The sequence below is a fragment of the Lepisosteus oculatus genome, chromosome 6 (assembly GCF_040954835.1).
Source record: "Lepisosteus oculatus isolate fLepOcu1 chromosome 6, fLepOcu1.hap2, whole genome shotgun sequence".
Taxonomy (NCBI): Eukaryota; Metazoa; Chordata; class Actinopteri; order Semionotiformes; family Lepisosteidae; genus Lepisosteus; species Lepisosteus oculatus.
Window position 1 is genome coordinate 44,618,128 of NC_090701.1, and position 21,294 is coordinate 44,639,421.

The 21,294-nt window shown below is 48.7% G+C and overlaps 1 protein-coding gene across 2 annotated transcripts; it reads right to left on the reverse strand.

Moving 5' to 3' along the window:
• Positions 1-1,718: 1,718 nt before the first annotated feature.
• Positions 1,719-15,420, reverse strand: LOC102690646 (uncharacterized). 2 transcript variants are annotated; one of them, XM_069191443.1, is made up of 6 exons: positions 15,310-15,420; positions 10,775-13,170; positions 7,963-8,297; positions 5,649-7,547; positions 4,145-5,070; positions 1,719-3,153 (listed from the first exon to the last, which is right to left on the reverse strand). In XM_069191443.1, exons 3-6 carry the CDS (start codon positions 8,243-8,245, stop codon positions 2,212-2,214), a joined length of 4,050 nt encoding a protein of 1,349 aa, XP_069047544.1. In that variant the 5' UTR covers positions 8,246-8,297; positions 10,775-13,170; positions 15,310-15,420; the 3' UTR covers positions 1,719-2,211. The 2 variants fall into 2 exon arrangements, with proteins under 2 accessions (XP_069047544.1, XP_015194830.2); XM_015339344.2 differs by having other exon boundaries at positions 10,156-13,170.
• Positions 15,421-21,294: the final 5,874 nt, after the last annotated feature.

Consider the following 21,294-nt stretch of genomic DNA (forward strand, 5'->3'; position numbering starts at 1 on the left):
TACATTATCACAGCCCTGTGCAACACCTAGACACGAACAAGCTAAGTGCAGACTGATGCCAGCCCAGGTAATGGAAATGTCTGTAGGCACAGCCACAAAGGAAGTTTAGAGAAAACAACACTCACATTCTGACACATATTCAATGAGATTCAGTTAATTTTCTGTTTCCTTTTTTTCCGTTTTAGTTGTAATAACTCTGATCAGATCTCCTTTGATGTTATTGGTCTCTCCAAATCATCAGCAACTGACCTAATAAATGATGGAATAATTAATTAATGATTGATTAATAATAGTAATTGCTATAATAATAATAATAACACTTTTGTAGCACTTTTCTGGACACTCCGCTCAAAGTGCTTTATAGGTAATGGAGAATCTGCTTTGCATTTAGATTCTAATTTCTAATTGTCTTTTCATCCATAAAAGTGGCACTCTGAGTGTTCCCATTTTGGTTAAAAATAGGCATTTTAACAAAAGTTGGCATTTCATTTGTAGTTCAACACAATGTAGTAAGGGGGTGACTACTATTGTAAGGCACTCAAGAGAGTATAATGAACTGGGAAATGAATCTAGGTAACCCCTTGAAAACAAACAACAAAGAACCGTATTAATAGTTACAAACTCTCAGAGTCTAAAAACAATGGATCGTTTACCCAGCTGCACAACCAGTAAAACAAAGGGCTTTTTGAGGGAATTACTCTAAGCATGACAAGAGTGAACATTCAGACACTGAAAAAAGAGACAACCAGAGACAGAGAGGAAAAAAGCAGGAAGGAAACAGAGAGGTCAGGCCAGAGGACCTTGTTTGGATCAACCTTAAAAACCAAATTCTAGCTACGTATTTGCAACTTTTAAAACAGCTTGCTGTTTTGTTATTTTAGGAAACTCAGATTTCCATTATTGTGGAATCCTCAGGTGTCGGACATTCTCTCCAGGGTTAGCAATACATTTTCAGAACTGAGATGAATCCCCATTCAATTGGGAGATTCCAGATTTATAGGAAGGGAGATTTAGCTCTAGGTCATATGATTCAATAAAGAAAGCAGGATTATCTCTCTTGGCTTGTTAAGGCATGATGTTAATGTTGTATGAGGAACATTTTGTGTGTTCTTTAGTTTGTGTTTGCATTTGTTTATCCCAGTTTGCAATTCATTTCTTACTCTTTCACCAGGATGAGTCAGGCACCTCAGGCTGTAGGAACTGCTCAGGTATATTTTTGGCATGCTTCTGACATGTGGGGGTAATAACCTTTTCATTTAATTATTATTAATCATGCTCTACTTTTTTCCATGTTCGTAACTCCCTATTTGTAATAATATGAAACTCAAGTATTTGAGGCCAATTCCCTTAATTATGGGAATATTTAATTACTTTTTAGATCACACTAACCTTGAAATTCCTGATTTTGATGACTTTTGAGAAACAACACTCACCGAATACAACAGGATCAGAGTACAGAGCCTTTTACCAAAAGTAACATCACCACTCCCTTGAAACCTGAACCGTGCAGAGAACTTGGTCATTTCACAACGAGGAGTTCGCCGCTGTCTCTAGGCCTATGAGCGACTGTGACCGCCCAGCAAGGGGCAGAGCAGAGCCGCACCTGTCACATGAATAAATTATATCAACTCAAATGAGTTTTATCTGTGGGACTTGCTTCACGTGAGAGTATGTTGTAAAAAAAACTGTAAGCTGTAAGTATGACACATCCACTACCCTGCTTGTCAAATGTCTTTACTACAAAGAAAAGAGTTCCATAAAAGTGGTTTTATTCCATTAAACACTGATTGAGACATAAAAAACTAAGCAGAGGGGGCAGACATGGCATGACAACACACAGGTGTCTGAAACTCTGTGCAAATGTCCAATGGGATTTCTTGTTTAATGATCAATGCATCATTTCCTTCTTTAAAAAGAAAGGAATTTCCTTCTTTACCTGCAAGACAAGCCTCACCGAAGGCGGTAACGACAAACTCTTACAGGTTCTGCTGTAGAGCATCTGAAGAACCAAGTTCACTTCCAGTCAGTGAGAACGGTGTCAGTGTTACTCCCAACATGCCAGTTTTCTGCTTGTGCTTCCACATCCTGTTGCTTTGGGAAACAATGGGGTTCTGGGTTTGAATAAACTGGGGAGAGAGGCAGCTGAGCGCCGCCTGCTGGCCAACCTCAGCCGAACGCCCCAGAGTCACGTCTGCTCCGGCCTGCGCCATCTCATTCGGCGCCCGCCCCCGCCTCCGCCGGCCCCGCCTCCTCCAGCCCCGTCCCCGCCTCCTTCGGCCCCGCCTCCTTCAGCCCCGCCCCCGCCTCTGCAGCCCTCGCTTCCTCCTCTGGCCCCTCCCCTGCCTCTGCAGCCCTCGCTTCCTCCACTGGCCCCGCCCCCGTCTCCGCAGCCCTCGCTTCCTCCTCTGGCCCCGCCCCCGCCTCTGCAGCCCTCGCTTCCTCCTTCCCCACCCCCACCCTCGCCGCGCCGCGCTGGTGCGTGCGCCGGTGCTTCTTCATGTTGCCCAGCTGATTGAAGCCGCGGTGGCAATCCGGGCAGCGGAAGGGCAGCGCCCCCGTGTGGATGAGCAGGTGCTTCTTCAGGTTGCCCAGGTGGCCGAACCTCTTGGGGCAGGCGGTGCAGGCGAAGGGCCGCTCGCCGCTGTGCACCAGCTGGTGCTTGCGCAGATCCCCAGAGCGCCGGAAGGTTTTGCCGCAGTGGGGGCAGTCCAGGGACTTCGGCTGGGCGTGGCTCTTGCGGTGGGCGCGCACTTTGGAGAGGCTGCGGAACTTGGTGCCGCAGTCGGGGCAGGGGTGCAGGGAGTCGGGCGTGTGCACCCGGCCGTGGCGCTTGAGGTTGTCGGCGTGGTTGAAGCCCTTGCCGCAGTCGGGGCAGCGGTAGGGCGCCTCGCCGCTGTGGGTCCGCCGGTGGCGCTTGAGGTTGCCCACCTGGCTGAAGCGCCTGCCGCAGTCGGGGCACTGGAAGGGGGCGCGGCCCGAGTGGGTCAGCTGGTGCTTCTTCAGCGTGCTGGAGTCGCGGAAGCGGCGGCTGCACTGGGGGCACTGGTAGGGCAGCGCCCCCGTGTGGATGCGCTGGTGCTTGCGCACGTCCCCCGAGAAGCGGAAGCGCTTGCCGCAGTCGGGGCAGGGGTAAGGGGTCTCGCCCGTGTGCACCTGCGGGGGAGAGAGAGAGAGAGAGAGAGAGAGCGCTCAGGGCACGGAATACCGCGCCCGCGACGCAGGTACGCAGCGTTAATTCACCGTCTTCCGTTTTTGCGTTTTAGTCGTCGGATTAGTCAGGTCCACTGAAACGCGGACGGGATACAGTCAGGTTTTAGTCACACTCTTTTTGTTGACCGAAACGGAAGTCGTTTTAGTCATATTTTTGGCTGCCAGTTTAATTAATTAAATTAATTAACTAATCGATTTTGTTCTATATATTAAGGTTTTAGTTCAATTCATTTTTTGTCTTTGGAATATACAGGAAATGTAGCCATTTCACTTTTCATTTGATTGCCTTTAAATCCGTATAATTGTGTGGCAACGTTTTACTTCCCGTGTTAGACAAGAATCGAGTGCATAAAACAGATCAGGAATGTCAACTGTTATTCCAAGAACATTAGAACAAAGTTATATTCAAACACTCACCAAAATCACATAACAAATCTTTAAAATGGAGTTTTAAAGGATTTATATACGGCTTTAATGGTCTATAATGAGTTGTTAAGTCCACGGTAGACTGTTTAGTGATATTATTATTAATTTATCCAGCACAGGCCCCTGCCAATAATAAATTTGCAATAACTACAGGAAAATTAAAGCATGAACTACATTCATCCTTTAACTCACCGATATAATATTAATTACTAGCCAATCCGCACTATATTATTGGAGTCAAAACGTAGTCGAAGAGCAATTCAATCTCATTTACTCGTCCCCATGTCACCCATGCCCACGGCCCCTATGTGATATGCCAACGACTTCTCGTTCGAATCATGCTAACAGAGTGACAGGCCTCTGCTTCAGGTCAGTCATAGCGTTTTTACTCCACATACATTCTTCCGAAAATCTAAAAAGGAACGCCTATGTGCACACTTGGCATTCGAACTCCGTACACGAGGGACATGCATGTGACGACGGAGCACGACAAAAGAGCAGGTCTCACCCGTTCGTGCCGCCGCAGGCGCTCGGAGTCCCGGAATCTCTTCCCGCACTCGGAGCAGACACAAGGCTTGTGCCCGGTGTGGATCTTCATGTGGCGGTACAGGTGTCTGGCCCTGCGGAAGACCTTCCCGCACTGATCGCAGCAGTGGGGAAACGCAGGCCCTGCCCCCAGCCGTCCGCCGCCCTCCCCGCCCGCTGTCTCCGCCCCTCCCGGGTGGGACTTCTGGTGCAACCGGAGGTGGGCCGCCTTCCGGAAGTGCCGTCCGCAGGCCTCGCAGGCGAAGGGCTGCTTCCCTGCGCGGAGGAGAGCGTGCCTGTCCAGCGAGGCGGCATGCAGGAAGGTGGTTGGGCAGTCGGCGCGACGGTACGGTCGCTTCCAGGTGCCCTCTGCGCTCTCCTCAACTCCCGACGCCGCTGCCAAATCTCCGTGGACCATCAGGTGCCTCTGGAACAACCTGAAGTCGTGGAGTGTTTTGGGGCACTGAGGGCAGCAGTGCAGGGCAAGTCCCTGCTTTCCCGCCTCTGCTCCTCCGTCCTTCCTCTCCTCCTCTCCCGGCCTCTCCTCGTCCCCTCTTCGTCCCACCGCCTCTGCTCCAGCTGCTCCTCCTCCCTGTTCCCTCTCGCTCCCTCGCCCTTCCCCAGGCCTGTGCCGGGGCTTCTTCAGAGCTGCCGGCGCCCGGCTGCACGGCCCGCGGGCCCGAGACGCCGGCCTGCCGAGCGGAGGGGATGCCGTGGGGGTGGTGGGTTCCTGTTTGGTCTTGGCGTGAGCGGCCCGGCGGGTGACGGCGGGGCGGGCGCGGAGGGTTTCGCCGCGCAGCTGCTGCCTGCGGCAGTTCCTCTGGTGCCGGGGGAGCTCTGCGTCTCCGCAGAGGCCCTCGTTGCAGAGAGGGCAGGCGAGAGGCAAGCCGGGCGTGGAAGTCTTCGGGGCTGTGGACAGAGCAACAGGGAGGAAGCACGAGAACAGAGTTCCACGCACAAGAAGCCAGAAGAGTTTTCACAGCTCATTCTCTCGGCCAGCAGGCGCTCCGACACACGCAGCCCTCCACAGAGAGTCCCTTCTGTCTGTAGGAGGGAAAGTGACAGCCCCCCTGAATGTCAGTCTATGTCTCTGATTACTAAGGCCAGCTCCACGAACAAACACTAAAACAGCTACTATTCTAGATTTAATCATTTCTGTTGGTGGAATTGTGTGCTGCATTCTGTACAAACACACTCTCACTGCAGATCAGTCTAATCGTCCTCTGATTATGCTAATTGCAGGCCGTAGAGAGGGTACGCTGTCTGCAGGAGACCTGAAAACACAGCTTTGCTCAGATACATGTGTGAGTTTAGCCAACCTGAAACTTACGTCCTGTCCAGAGTGTGAACTGACACAGGCAATCCGACCCATTTCCCAGATGGAATACCCTCTTGGGAAATGGGTCGGATTGCCTGTGTCAGTTCACACTCTGAACAGGACGCAAGTTTCAGGTTGGCTAAATCAGGACTGTCTAATCGTGACCTACCTGTAGCTGCTGCATTTGTGATCGGGGTTCCTGTTTCGCTGTGCTTAGCCTGCGCCACGATAGCCGAAGGGTTCTCGCCAACATCCTGGTCAACCTCATCCTCCTTTTTCATTGGGGGTTCCCTGGTCTCCCCACTTTCCACTGGCAGTAGTGCACCCCTATCCATCTCTTGTGCAGCCTGGCAACCTTCTTTCACCTCTCTGGAAAAGCTCACATCCTCAGTCTTTGGGGTGACTCTGTGGTCTACACCCCCTGTTTCCCCTTGGGAAACCTCATCCTCCATCTTGTTGTCCAACTTCAGCCTTGCAGCTTCTGGGGTATCAGGGATCCAATGGCTGTTAGAGTCAGGACCCTGTGTTTCCCTCTTGATGGGAGCCATCTGCTCCGAATGGATGATCCCACTGTTACCTCTTTCTGAAGTCAGGGCTACATCAGGCCCTTGTTTTTTGGCCATCTTGTCGACCCAACCAGATGGCACTCGCTCCTCTCTCCGATTGTTTGGGGCAGATTGCAGAGGAGCAGCAGCTCCGCTAGGAAGGAGGGCTTTGGACAATGGATCATTCCTCCCTCTGAGGTGGTCATTCCGAGATTCCGATTTTGGGAGATTCGGCCCTTCTCTCTCTCCGGTATTTGGGCCCCCGTCGTCCGGGTTAGAGTTGGAATTGGAACATTCCTCCAATTCAGAGCCAACCTCGTGACCAGACCCTTTGCCATTGTTTCTCCTGGAGGGTGAGACTCCGGTGCTCTCCCCTTGTGGATTGCCATCATCCCCAGAAGAGGCACCTAGAAAACCCCAGACCTCGGTGGCAGGTGCAGAGCTGCTGAACCTGTAATCCAGCTGTGATCTACAGATCCTTTCAATTCCGTTGACTGACGCAGCACACTCGGCATCACAATTCAGAGAGGACTTCGCAAGTTTTAACACCCTGCTTGCGTTGCTGGGGTGAGAGACAGGAGCGGTAGGGGAGTTCTTTTGTCCTGGTACACCTTTTGAGCTAAGCAAGGTCACAGTTACACCAACACCTGGAGCCCAGCCCAGCTGTGGGGTCTCCATGCAGCTCCCATCTGGCTCTTCAAAGCAAGCGTCAGTCTCGGGGTCACCCCTCTGCTTGTCGGACACGCTCCCTGTCCGAGGAGCCAGCAGATCTCCCGGTGATGGACAGGAGATTTCGCCTCTAGTTTGGGAAGATTCTGGAAGTGGCTGCTTTGAGCTCCCCTGGGATAAATCTGCACCAGGTAAGCAAGGGAAATTAACAGGATTAGGGTTACATGCTTCTCTGCTCCTGAAAGCAGATTGTCGAGAGGCAGAGCTGTGTCCCGCAGGTCTGGGTCCAGGCTGAACAGAGTCTTGGCTGGAAGACACAGGGCGTTTATTCAGAATCCGGACATAGTGGATAACTAAAGGGAAGCGTGGTCCAGCGTCAGGAATTGTGGCTTGGGGAGGTACATGCCGGATCTCTGGCTGGGCGGAGGTCTGGGTGGGAAAAACCTGTTCCACAGCGCCCCCTACTGCAGTGATACAGGCAGGGTCCTGGATTGGTCTGAAACCCTCCTCCTCTTTCTTGGGCACCGGGAGGGAATCGGAAAACAGCTGTCCTTCTCCCTCGTCCTCTTCCTTGACGGAGCCCAATTCCAATTCTGGATGTTCCTCCCTCTGTAGGGCACACTCCAGCTCCCCACTTTCCTTCTTAATTCCCTCCTCCTTGATTTGCACCAGCGTCGTCTCCCCAACCTCCGGCTGACCTTTGCCCTGAAGAGCCTGGTATGGCAAGGACCCCCTCTCAGAGTGGGCTACAGCTACAGCCAGGGCAGAAGGGAGAGGCAGGGGAGGTTGCGGGTGCATCTCCGTTTCGGCCAAGCCAGAGCTTGATCTGAGGTTTCCGAGTGCAGCAGGATCCCCTGTGAGGAGTGGAAGAGGAAGGCTGGGTGAGCCAGAAGAAGAGCAGAGACAGGAGGCAAGAAAGAGCAACAGGCAAGTGGGAAAGCCAGAGTCAGAAACCAGGGGAAGGGAGAGGGGAGGGAGGACAAGAGGAGACAAAGACGGAAAGGAATGCAAGTTCAAAGGTCAAAGGTCAAAGGTCAGCCTGGGTCACCAGCGAGAAGAGGGGAAAGTGGAGACACAGGAGAGACTTCACCCAAATGGCATTCGGGGATGAGAAATTCTTAGGTCTGAAAGGAGAGCAGGAGTTAGAGAGAGAAAAGTGACGAGCAGAAATAAAAAACACAACAGGCATTTCTCATTTATTATTGAGCCAGAGATGGAGCATGAGAGGGAAGAGGAGGACTGAGAACAGCCCTGCTGTGAGACGGTCACCTCTGGAGAAGCACGTGCTGGGCAGCTGCAGGGCCCGCGGGATGGGGGAGGCGACTTGCATCGGTACCGTCCGAACTGCAGGGGTCCTGCTGGGGGTGGCCGTCAGCCCGCTGAGGCAGCCTGGGACAGGAGCGGAGGCAGGATTGGGAGGGCCCCTGGGCAGGGCTACCCCTTCTCTTCCCCCGCCTCCCCCGGGGTCCGCCTCAATCCGCAGCTCCCCGTTCTCCGACACCACCCACCTGATCGGGGGCGCCGAGGTCTGGCAGAAGTGCACAGACTCCATTTGTGTCGGTGCCACCCCGTGCCACCCCGTCTCTCCTCCCAGACTGGCACACCTGGAAGAGAGGGGGTCAGGGGTCACGTGAGAGGAAGAAGTCTCCTCCAGCAGATTTTAAAGCGGAGCTTGGGAATGTAAGCCACTTCGGAAGGACAGTTGTCTGCATTTGTAATACCTGATTATTAACCAGACTATTATCTTCTTCAGAAAAGCCTTTACTTAACTGGTCCCACTCTTCAACCCTCTGCTTTTCCTAGTACCACCATCCACGGCCTCCTCTCTGTATTGTAATTGTGTTTTATCTTGTGTATTCTTCTTATTTATTGTTAATGTCATCCTGTAAAGCGCTTTGAGAAGCCACCTTTAAAGGCGCTATATAAAATAGTTTATTTTTATTAACCGACTGCAGGGTCTGAGAGTGAAGGGGGAAGCCCAGGGCAGCCACACCGAGGAGCAGCAGGGACCCCTCGACCAGGGGGTCCTGGTGGGGGGACGAACAGACACGCACGACATGAGAGACTGAAGTTTTCCTCTTCGTCCAGCTACCCCCGGTGACAGCCCCCTGTACTCCTGCAGTCCCCCCCGGAGAGAGACACTCCTCTCACAGCAGCCTTACCTCGGACTGCGAAAAACACGGGAAACTGGGAGAAACGGAATTATAAAAAATGCCTTTATTAACCACGTACCCACGTAGTGCATGATAATATTCCTCTTTAATAAATATGTAGTTTTTTTTTACTCAACGCCATGCTGTAACGGTGAGCATCCTTGTGCGAATGAGTACAGCTTTGAGCCCTCTTTCACGGCAACGGCGCCAACTAGACGATTCCTCTTTCAAGAAACAGCTGGGTGAGATCCGGCGACCGATTAACTGACTACCAGGCGGGCACGTTTCAAGCCGCATCCCAGAGTTAAATGCACGGTGTAAGCATCAGCCGTTTTCCGATCAGAGCTGATCACGCCGGTCGCTTATCTTGGTCAAACTGTACATCTGCGCATCTTGTGACAAACCCGAGTAGAAACCAAATTACACGAAGGGACGGGTGACATGCACGCTCCGTGTCACTACAAAACCCTGTCTCCTGTGGGAAGTACAGACACTCCTGCAGCTCTTAAAGTCGACGGGTACACCTCTATTACACTGAAAGCCTCTGAGCTTAAGAAATCTTCACTGGAGGAGCCATGGGATGCTTTAATTTGGTTTTATTCCCTTAAAAATAATCCTGTAAATATGTTGATGTTTCATTATGTGAAAACCACGTTGTTTTATTTACGTAAAGTGCGAAGACGGCCAATCGTCGATGTTCATTAATGTAAATTCTGGAAGTTTTAGTTTTCAAAAAACAGAGGAAATGAGAGCGCAACGGTTCTGATGTGCTTGTGTAGTTTACTCGAGCTTTGAGGGACAGTTTTGGCATTGTGGAAAACTTCTCTTCGTTTGTTGACTAAAACAAAGTGAACGTGAATAAAATACGTTTAATTCTCAAACCTGGCGAAGTTTATTGTGGAGTCTGCACGGGGATCATCAGCCATAAACTCGCCTTTCTTACGGTGGAATTGGGATACTACATTCACCAAAACGCGTTGAAAGTGCCAGCCGGCGTGGTTTAAAAGATACCGTTCAATGAACAGGTATGGCGCGCATCTGCTTAATCTCTACTGACAACCGCCTCCTGTGTCTGCTGTATTTAACGCGATTTAAACGTTTCATCCCGCGTAATTCCAAGAGGGAATGCTACACTCCTGCCTGAATCAAACCGGATGAAGATCCAAACAAGTTAAAAACGCGTGTTTAAAACAAAATACAGCCTTCCTGTGACACCGGAGCTTCTCAAATGTTTTCTGCCGCACCCCCCAACCCCAAACAGCGATCGTTATCGAGCATATTCATAGAAATAACGGAGATTTATACTCACCGCTTACAACAGACAACCAAACATTTTCCACATAAGCAAAACTCTCTCACATGTTTAAAATACAGGCCAACTCTCATTGGTTAGTCACATGCAGTAAGTAATGATCGTATCTTTGATTGGGTAACTTGGACGTCAGTCTGTGAGCCTCTGCCAATTATAGACACGGTGGGGCGGCACTAATGCAGTGCGAGGGGCTGGGTTTACGGCCAGAAACCATAGGTAATAATAAGGGACTTGCAGCTGACGTCACAGAACATGCGACAGTCAAGCCATCGCCATTTTGAACAGTCAAGCGTACTGTCAGCAGGACGGCCGATTATTTATTCGAGAGATTATTTCATTCAGGCATAATAAAATGTGAGAGAGAAATACAAATAACTGTTAACTGTTTCTCCCACCCCACATAAAATCCTCTTGCCCATTCTCTTGCTGGTTCTCCTATCCAAGTTTCTAATTTAGGACCCCTAAACTAAGAGAATTAGCTGCAATTAGCTGCAATGGAGCCCACCTGTAACAAATCATTCACTGTGCCAGCAGCACCCCAAAACCCTGTTGTCCCCCCACTGGCACTGTGTAACCCAGCTGTGCTGAGCTCCATATAAATACTGTCAAGACACACCAGTGAAGCCAGGAGAGAGAGTGGGGAGCTCATGTGATTGCTCCAGGTCCTGTCCAGCTACCGTTCACCCTTCTGACAAAGACAGAGAAGCCCGATGGCACAGTGGCACACTGGCCTTTCCAGTTTCTGTGAACAAGGGTCTCTAGCAGGGCTGAGTCTATCTGTCTCGACTTTCATGGCCTGGCAGGCATTATTAATCAATCAGAGCCAACACCAGAAGTCCCGATCCTCCTGATGTGTCAATCGTGAGATATTCAAAAGTGTTGTGTATGGCATACAGCTGGACTTTTGTGGAGGGATAATCTGAGTTTAGTGGCTTGGCAGCTGTTCATGCCTTGGAATTCAAACCCACAACTATGCACGTCTGAGACCAGAGGCCCTGGTCACTGCTCCACACTTCTGCTTGAACGAAACGCCTGTGTGCAGAGAGAAGATGGGAATCTGCTCCTTTTTCTTTCTCTCCGTATCCCTTCTGACCTGAACAATCACAGGACTATATCTGATTTATTTGACGGTTTCCAAACATTTCCTGGAGAGCCTGGAGAGAAGGAAATCGTTCCAGTTCAGGGATGACTGGAAATGTCACACGAAGAACCAGAGGATGCAAGTTGAGAACAGGGTGCACTTGTTTACACAAAAAGTGGTGGGAGTGTGGATCAAGCTGCGCAGCCATGTTGTGGGAAGTGTGGATCAGCCATGTGCTTGAAGCCGATACCCTGGCTTCTCTCAAGAACCGGCTGGAGGAACTTTGAATCAGTTAGCTGCTAACTAGCAGACAGACTGGATTTGCTGATGTAGCCTCAACCCATTTGTAACTCCGTAATGTTTCCATTTTCTTCACAGCAAAGACAAGCAAACCTTCCAAAGCCACTTCCTTTAATCGGAGAGACAAGATGTCGCAGTCCAACGTGTTTACAGAGACTTTGAAGTTTTGATCGCTTTTTCTCTTGGTGAGCTTTACACCCGAATGTCCAGCAGGTGGTGCTACAGTGCATTATGTGTACTCGGTAGTCTTAACTTTCTATTTCTCACAGCATTATAATAATTTCTCACACTTATATAGCGCTTTTCTGGACACACCACTCAAAGCTCTTTACAGGTAGTGGGGATCCCCTCCACCACCACCAGTGTGCAGCCCCACCTGGATGATGTAACAGCAGCCAAAGTGCACCAGAACGCTCACCACACACCAGCTCTCAGTGGAGAGGAGAGCATAGTGATGAAGCCACTTCAGAGATGGGGATTATCAGGAGGCCATGATTGGTAAAGGCCAGGGGGAAATTTGGCCAGGATGCTGGGGTAGCACCCCTACTCTTCAAGAAACACCCTGGGATTTTTAATGACCACAGAGAGTCACGACCTCAGTTTTACGTCTCCTCCGAAGGACGGCACCCTTTACGGTATAGTGTCCCCGACACTCTATTGGGACATGAGGACCAACACAGACCACAGGCCCTGCTGGCCCCATTAACACCTCTTCTAGCAGCAACCTTAGGTTTTCCTAGGAGGTGAATTTTTTTTTTTAGATATTAACAGGTGTATTGTTTCTGTGGAGAATGAACTGACTCAGTTACTATCTCAGTAACTAGGAATGCAGATTAACTACAGTCCTGACTGAAGGACTGGGGCTCTCAGAGACTGAACTGGCCCAGTTCACTGCACTGTACTGTGTTTTACCCTGATCTCACTTGGGTTTACTGCACTGCACTGTGCTTGTACCCTGATCTCACTGGGCTCGTTTTCCTTGCTGTCGTCGTGCTCTCCCGGAGTCAGCTAGGGTTCCCTGCTGCTGCGCTTGTCTTTGTATGTGTTTGAAAGTGAAATCATTCCGACTCAGGACCAGTTCCGGCTACAAAGAGTGCTTTAATTACAGGATGACAAGGCCTTAGATTTTGGCTTGGGAATTAAACTACAGGTATTTTCGTCATGCGCAGAAGAAGGGCGAGGAGTAGCGAATTCAAGCCGTCCCGCTCCTCGTCTCTCTCTCTCTAGCCCCCGTGGCAGCGGTGGAAGGTGATGAACTGGAGTTTGCTGCAGTTTCCCAGCTGCCCCAGGCACTGCTCCGGTTTGACGGGCTTCCCCCGCAGGGCCAGCGACACATCGGGACCCAGATCCGGCAGCTCCGCCCGCAGCTTCTCCAGCAGCCGGCCCACAGTGTCGGAGCGCAGCAGCTCCAGCTCCCGGCTCTTCCCACTGTTCCCGATGATGACCTCGGCCGTCACAGTGCCCCCTAGTGGCTGCTGTGGGTTCAGGGGCTCTTTATCGCACATCTTCAGGTGTGTGTGGCAGACTGGGAGCAGGTAGTCAGGAAGTTCGGTTTTCTCACATAACACGGGTGGGACACCGTCCTTGGAGTGGACCGACAGCAAACTGTCCGTCCTCCAGTGTAGAGGGTGCTGCAAATACAGGGAGACAGGTTATAGACAGACTGACCTCACGAGGACACCTCTGAGGGCCGCGGTGTCCGTCAGGAGCACGCTGGCGCCGGGCATTGTGGGCAGGAATGTTAATTAGCTGCCGAACTGTGTAAAGTAGGTGGCTCCCCCAGTCCTGGGGTCTCCGGGAAGAGCACTGGCTGCTCTGGGTTCCTGATCCCAGTTGAATTGAGTTCCGTTCTCTATGTGAGCTCAGGAATGAAAATAATTCAATTCGCTTGCAGCTGTTTCGTAGTCAAAAGGGTTTTTTCTACAGTATGTGGTTTCAACCCTGTGTCAGCTTCCGGGTTGCAGAGCTGGCCTGACACAGGTGTGTCCGCCGAGGTGCGGTGGACTGGATCTCTGGAGAAGAGGTGTCAGTGTGCGAGAGTGTGCGAGAGTGTGCGAGAGTGTGCGAGAGTGTGCGAGAGTGTGCGAGAGGCTCATTCCCACCCGTGTCTGCTCATCAAGAGCTCAACACCCGCTCGCAGCTGTCTGTACAGGCGTGGGGAGAGACTATTGCCGGAATAAAATGCTTGCTGTGTTTTTGAACACAAGGACTGGGGGCAGAATCAGGGAAATTAAAACTGGCAGAATTAGCCAGGACCAGTTTGAGGAACCCCAGCTCTAAAAGACATCTAATGTCTTTGCCTGAATAAAATCAGCTGGCACATCAGCACTGCTGCCTCAGGGAGCTGGGGCCCTGGGTTCAGTTCCTGGAGGGCTATCTGTGAGGAGTTGGCATTTTCTCATTGGGTTCATGTGGATGACGTCCTCCCACAGTCCAAAGACAAGCTGTTTTTTAATAAACTTAATTCTTCTAAGAATACAATTCTAAGCAATACAATCCAATAATTAAGAGGTCTCAATGGAGTGATTGTCAATTTTACAACCGTTTTTTAGCAAGCGGAGGTTGAAGACTCGACCCAACCCAGTCCCTCTGGTGGGACCGCTTGTGTCGCTATAACTGCGACAGAAAGACGAGCTGGCAGGTGAATGGGCTTCTGGACGAACCGACCCTGGTGTGGTGTGGTGTGGTCTTGTCCAGCGTATCCCTGCCCTGCGCCCTCTGCGTGTCGCGAAAGACCGTGACGGGCACCGAGTCACTTTCACTTTCACTTCGCCCACGCGCACCTGACCTCTGCGCCCCCTCGCGCGCGTCTGCTGGAAACTGTGAGGAACCCGGATGCAGTCGTGTCGGGAAAGCACCCGAGTGACTTCACTGCGTTTGTCATTTACTGTGTCTTAAACAGTACAGCCTATACAGGAAATGAGATCAACAGTACATTATTTATACGTTAGTTAAAAGTAATTATTCCTTTGCTGTATTTTAAATACCCTAATATACGGTATGTATTTAGATTGCATACTATATTTGGCATGTAATTTTTCTAATTATAGGATTTTATAGCTTTAAATTTCTGTCATCGTTAGCTCATTTCTCTTATAGATGATGACCTATATGAAGAGCCGAAGTTGTCTTTTTATTTACATGTTTTCATTTCTCTGCCTTCTGGACTGTGTGTGAACTACTGCTACATTCTCTCTCCCTTGCTCTCTGCCCGTCTCTGAGATCGTACCATTAAAGGACAAAGGACTCTCCTGTCGCCTGTGCAAATCGATAAAGACATTTTACAGCACTGTACTTTTTTCCGGACAATAATACCATCAACTTGACAATGATAATGATAATGTAGGCACTAAAGGCCAGAGCCATCTGTCGGAGTATTTGAAACTGAGTACAGGAGGCTCTTCTTTACACAAAGGGTGGTGGGAGTGTGGACCAGGTTTTTGAAGCCAATTCAAGAAATGGCTGAATAAAATCCTGAGATCAATTAACTACTAACATCCGAACAGGCTAGATGAGCCGAATGTCCCCTCTCATCGGTGATCTGTCTTGTGTTCGTGTGTTCGAACCCTTGTGACGCAGTTTCAGCTCTTGTAATCATGAATTCAGTGAAGAAAAGCATTAACAGAGTGTGTCTAATTATCACAATGATCTGAAATGAGTGAAGGAGAGCTGGAAGCCAGGAAAAACTGTAATGAAGAGAGCAAAAAGCCAGAACTGGAAAGCTGGAAATTGGAATTAAAGATTTTTTTTCAGACGTATAACTCACATACCTGGGTAAAGAAACGCAAAATGTCAGTCGCCATCCTTTGTGATTGCTGCCTCTGTCTCTGTCTGTCTGCCTCTCTCCCATCGCAGGGTTTTATATTGGCACTGTGAGGAGAGCCTTGGATCCAATCAGGCCTCCTGTTTCTGTTTTCACACCATATTTCCCCGCCCCCTTCTTCTCTTACCACGCCCCCTGAGCAACAGCCACGCCTCTCTACAGGCTCACTTCTGCTGTGATCTGGCCTTGACCGGGGTTTGTGGGAACAGTCATAGTGTTTACCATGAGTTAGAAACCAAAACCTTAAAAACCAAAAGAAAAACAAAACATCAGAAAAGTAACGACTAAGAGACTCTTATCCACCTGTTTCTTGAAAGAAACCTGGATGTAATCTTCAACAGTAACTTGTTACTGTTGTGTAGTGGGATGTAACCTTCAACCTTCAACAGTGTAGTCGGGCGGCTTGTTCCACACTCCCACCACCATTTGTGTAATGTCTCCTTGAGAGAACACAGAGAGATTCTGGTTAGTCAGGCCCCGGCAGTGGTCAGTGATAGGCAGGCGTGCCTGGCACATGCCTGTCACCATTCCAGGGAAATTCCCCATCAAAACAAGTCAGGGACTTTACCAAACTGGTTTATACAGTTGTGAGGAAATCTACTGAGAATTCCTGGAGTTGTCTGTGTCCCCTCTCCTAAGTAGATCATAAATAAGCAAGAGATATGATCATATCTGAAATAACACTATGCTAGAACTACACGATAAAATATCACCATAATAATATTACACGGCATGTCTTCAGGTCTGTAAACCATCAATGAACTTACACTGCTTTTTCACACTGGCCTGTGCTTGGCCAATCTATTCCTGAATGTCACCATACTTTCTTTTACTGCACTTTACTCTGCTTTCAATATGATGTACTACACGTACAACATCATCATAATTCCTTACATGTACAGTGCCTTGCGAAAGTATTCGGCCCCCTTGAACTTTTCAACCTTTTGCCACATTTCAGGCTTCAAACATAAAGATATAAATTTTTTATTTTATGTGAAGAATCACCAACAAGTGGGACACAATTGTGAAGTGGAACGAAATCTATTGGATTTTTGAAACTTTTTTAACTAATAAAAAAATGAAAAGTGGGGCGTGCAAAATTATTCGGCCCCTTTACTTTCAGTGCAGCAAACTCACTCCAGAAGTTCAGCGAGGATCTCTGAATGATCCAATGTTGTCCTAAATGACTGATGGTGATAAATAGAATCCACCTGTGTGTAATCAAGTTTCTGTATAAATGCACCTGCTCTGTGATAGTCTCAAGGTTCTGTTGAAAGCGCAGAGAGCATCATGAAGACCAAGGAACACACCAGGCAGGTCCGTAATACTGTTGTGGAGAAGTTTAAAGCCGGATTTGGATACAAAAAGATTTCCCAAGCTTCAAACATCCCAAGGAGCACTGTGCAAGCGATCATCTTGAAATGGAAGGAGTATCAGACCACTGCAAATCTACCAAGACCTGGCCGTCCCTCTAAACTTTCAGCTCAGACAAGGAGAAGACTGATCAGAGATGCAGCCAAGAGGCCCATGATCACTCTGGATGAACTGCAGAGAACTACAGCTGAGGTGGGAGAGTCTGTCCATAGGACAACAATCAGTCTTACACTGCACAAATCTGGCCATTATGGAAGAGTGGCAAGAAGAAAGCCATTTCTCAAAGATATCCATAAAAAGTCTCGTCTAAAGTTTGCCACAAGCCACCTGGGAGACACCCCAAACATGTGGAAGAAGGTGCTCTGGTCAGATGAAACCAAAATCGAACTTTTTGGCCACAATGCAAAACGATATGTTTGGCGTAAAAGCAACACAGCTCATCACCCTCAACACACCATCCCCACTGTCAAACATGGTGGTGGCAGCATCATGGTTTGGGTCTGCTTTTCTTCAGCAGGGACAGGGAAGATGGTTAAAATTGAGGGGAAGATGGATGCAGCCAAATACAGGACCATTCTGGATGAAAACCTGTTGGAGTCTGCAAAAGACCTGAAACTGGGACGGAGATTTATCTTCCAACAAGACAATGATCCCAAACATACAGCAAAATCTACAAAGGAATGGTTCACAAATAAACGTATCCAGGTGTTTGAATGGCCAAGTCAAAGTCCAGACCTGAATCCAATCGAGAATCTGTGGAAAGAGCTGAAAACTGCTGTTCACAAACGCTCTCCATCCAACCTCACTGAGCTCGAGCTGTTTTGCAAGGAAGAATGGGCAAGAATTTCAGTCTCTCGATGTGCAAAACTGATAGAGACATACCCCAAGCGACTTGCAGCTGTAATCACAGCAAAAGGTGGCTCTACAAAGTGTTAACGCAAGGGGGCCGAATAATTTTGCACGCCCCACTTTTCATTTTTTTATTAGTTAAACAAGTTTCAAAAATCCAATAGATTTCGTTCCACTTCACAATTGTGTCCCACTTGTTGGTGATTCTTCACATAAAATAAAAAAAATTATATCTTTATGTTTGAAGCCTGAAATGTGGCAAAAGGTTGAAAAGTTCAAGGGGGCCGAATACTTTCGCAAGGCACTGTATATACCTCTACACGTTTGTATAGCAATTTCATGCCTAAGGATGCCCAAATGCTTTACAAAAAGAAAGGATCTAATTCTCCCCCTATTGAAGTGCAGCCCCACTGCACATATATCAGGGGCAGGAGAGAAAAACCCCACCAGGTGAATTATGGGTGACCCAAAGAGCTAAGGGGAAGACAGACCGTACTCGTCCAGAGTGGAGCTTGGTCAAGGCACTGTTGTTAACAGCACCACTCTTACAAACAGTCCTGGGATTTCTAATGATCCAGTACTCAGGACCTCAGCCTAATGTCTCATTATAAGGATGACACTTCCTCCAACAGTGACAGTATTCAGCAACTGGGACGCTGGTCTGGAAGTTCTGGTCCAGAAGGCAGTGCACCACCTATGGGTCTTCCAGAAGCATGGCTTTGCAGGCAGGAAGAATCTGGCGAACCCAATGAGACATGCAGACTCCACACAGAAGGTGCCTGGGAGCTGTGAGGTGGCTGATCTAAGCACCAACACTTTAACAACGTGTTCAAAGTGCCTTTTAGTTGTTTTTAATCAAATTCAAAATATACAGAAATCTTACCACCTAGAAATCTGCCCACAGAGCCAGTTTGCCGGGCCTTGGCACTGGCCTTGACTCTGGGCCAATTCGGCACCACGCCTGGTTTCCTCCTGGTGCTGTTGTTGTGTCTGGTTTGCTTTTACTTTCAGATTCAGTTTTGTCTCTTGGGCTGCCTCAGTTTGCATCTCAAACCAGAAATGGGAGACCCCTCTTTCTGCAAAGGAAAGTGGGATCGATTAACTCTTCAAGCCCGGACAGGCTGGGTGGGCCGTCTGAGCTGCAAGTGCAGCCCCTGCAGTGATCCGGGTCAGTTCGGGAGCAGTACCTCTTGAGCGAGCCGCTGAGTGTGTCGGGTGGTTTCCTCTGTTTGTTTCTGTGGCTTGGCGAGAAATTCAGTTGCTGCTGAGAAGCTGCATGATTTCCCCTAAACGCTGTGTCACAGAGATGGAGATCAGGCACTGCGCCGTTCATGTCTGTGTCTGATCTCCTCCAGCAGGGATCCGATCAGGATCGGGGTAGTGGGATTAACTCCCATGGGCCGTTAGTGTCTGATCTCCTCTAGCAGGGATCTGATCAGGATCAGGGTAGTGGGATTAACTCCCATGGGCCGTTAGTGTCTGATCTCCTCTAGCAGGGATCTGATCAGGATCAGGGTAGTGGGATTAACTCCCATGGGCCGTTAGTGTCTGATCTCCTCTAGCAGGGATCTGATCAGGATTGGGGTAGTGGGATTAACTCCCATGGGTTGTTAGTGTCTGATCTCCTCTAGCAGGGATCTGATCAGGATCAGGGAAGTGGGATTAACCATGTCTGAGACAACTTCATCTTTACTCTCTCTGTATTTTAGCACTTCTTTACACAAAGGGTTGCGGGGGTCTGGAGCAAGCTGCCCACTCATGAGGTTGAAATGCGAGTGTCTGATTGTTGAGTTACTGAGCAGCTGATTGAGAGCGTAATGTTACAGTGAGCACTACAGCCTCACAGCTCCAGAGGCAGGGGCTCTAGTCCATCTGGGAGCATCTGTCTGTGCGGAGATAGCACGTCAGTTTAGTTCCTGACTGTATCAGTGACTCCTTACACACCTCCTTGGCCTGCTTTTGGTTGCCAGTATGAGGCTCCAAACTCTGGAAGACCCTGGGAGACACAGGGAACACAAGCTTGTGTGTTCTTTTAGTGATCTACGATAAACTAAGATCTAAGATATGATCTTCTCTTTACAGACCTGTTGAACCCTTCTGCATCCTGTCTTATAACTCACTGTTGTACTCTAGATCTTAATTCTGTTTCCCTTTCTGTTGAAATTTGGTTATAAATGAGTATTCTGTGTTATTTTATTTTGGCTTGTTTTTCTTCAAAACTCATCTGGAGGAAGTGTTATGAAAGTTGCAATATACCATTAAGATTAATATTGTTACAGCTTTAGGTGACTTAGAAGTGACTCTTAGATTTCAGATAAAGTCTGTGACACTGGGAAGAGTAAACACTTCAAACGTGGAAGGAGAGAGGATGTTTGCTGAGGTCTGGGGGGGTCCCTTGAGCAGAAACAACTGAACAGTTTATCTTAGCATACCTAGGTAAGTTCTGGGTTAATGATGGCAAAGGAGCAGGACAGAAAATGACAATGTAATATCACATTAAGAGCCCGAGAGGAGGAAGGAAGACAGGAGAAGAAAAAAGAAGAGAGAGGAGCCCAGAGGAGTTGGCGAGAGCCCCTACTTCATGCTCACCCAAACAGAACCTGACTGGAGCCAAGTATTCGAACCTTGTTAGAGAGAGCGCTGTTCTGTGTTTTCAGGGAGCTTGGGTTTCCTGGTACCTCAGTTAGAAACGTCTTTCCTGATTAGGGTGCATTTTATGGATTGGGATATAGGCTCCCATTCATTTTGTGGCATCCAGGGTGCAGAGAGAGAGATTTAAGTGTAGATTGATTCTTATTTAGTTAGAAGGCAGCTCATCTCTTGTGTGGCCTCTGTAGGCATATTAAGAGTTTTGTGCTTAGTAGCAGTCTGGGGGTTTCGGGGTGACCAGAATGTTAGGCCTTGTTTGTAAATACTGTACACAGAGTAACTTGTGTGCTGTGTGTAGTGTAGTTTGTGTTTTGTCATTGTAATAAATATTTGTTTAACCGAGTGTGTCTGGATTAATACTCCTCTCAACAAAGCTGTGCCAGAGGACAAAGAATTCCTATGCCTCCAATTATACCAGCTGCTCGGGTATAGAAATCACTTACAAGTTGGGGGTTCTGAATAATTATTTCACTGATCGACTAGCCCGCTCAGTCAATTCCTGATTTTCACCAGTCTCGTTACCCCCCATTTGTCACAATGTGATGATGGTGTGTGTCCATTTGACACTGCACACGGACAGAGGCAGACCCACCGACAGCTGTGACCACAGTGTAAATATACCAGGCATCTGCTGTAGACTTACTACAGGACCCAGTTACTGTCCAAGTGAGTCAGATTAACACTGCTTTACAGTCTTGATTGAAGAGCTAGGGTTCTCACAGACGGAACTGTCACAGTAAGTCAGAGTAACACTGATCTACAGGCTTTCTTTTCAAATAGTATTTTTGTGACTTCAATGTAGAAAAGCTGCACTACATTTTCAGTTTTTACTTAATTTTTTCAGCTAACCTCAAACGTTTTGCTGTGGTTTGTGTTGACTAGCAAGTCTTTACTCTCAGCATGTTATATTGTTTTGTAAAATGTCACAGTACCTTACAGCACTTTAATGAATTTGTACCAGGAGTTCACTGTACTTTCCTGCTCTTTGTGCTTTACCATGGTTTCACTGTACTTTACTGGACTGGACGGGACTTTTACAAGTATCTTAACCGTAATGTTC

What these genes read in the sequence shown, in the direction of transcription:
- LOC102690646 (XM_015339344.2), bottom strand. Translation starts at nt 10,232, where the DNA reads ATGAGAGTTGGCCTGTATTTTAAACATGTGAGAGAGTTTTGCTTATGT. An exon ending in TTGGTTGTCTGTTGTAAGCG is followed by an intron (nt 8,298 to 10,155) that starts GTGAGTATAAAT and finishes CCTCTCTTCCAG; the next exon opens with GTGTGCCAGTCTGGGAGGAG. An exon ending in CAGCACGTGCTTCTCCAGAG is followed by an intron (nt 7,548 to 7,962) that starts GTGACCGTCTCA and finishes CACTCCTCACAG; the next exon opens with GGGATCCTGCTGCACTCGGA.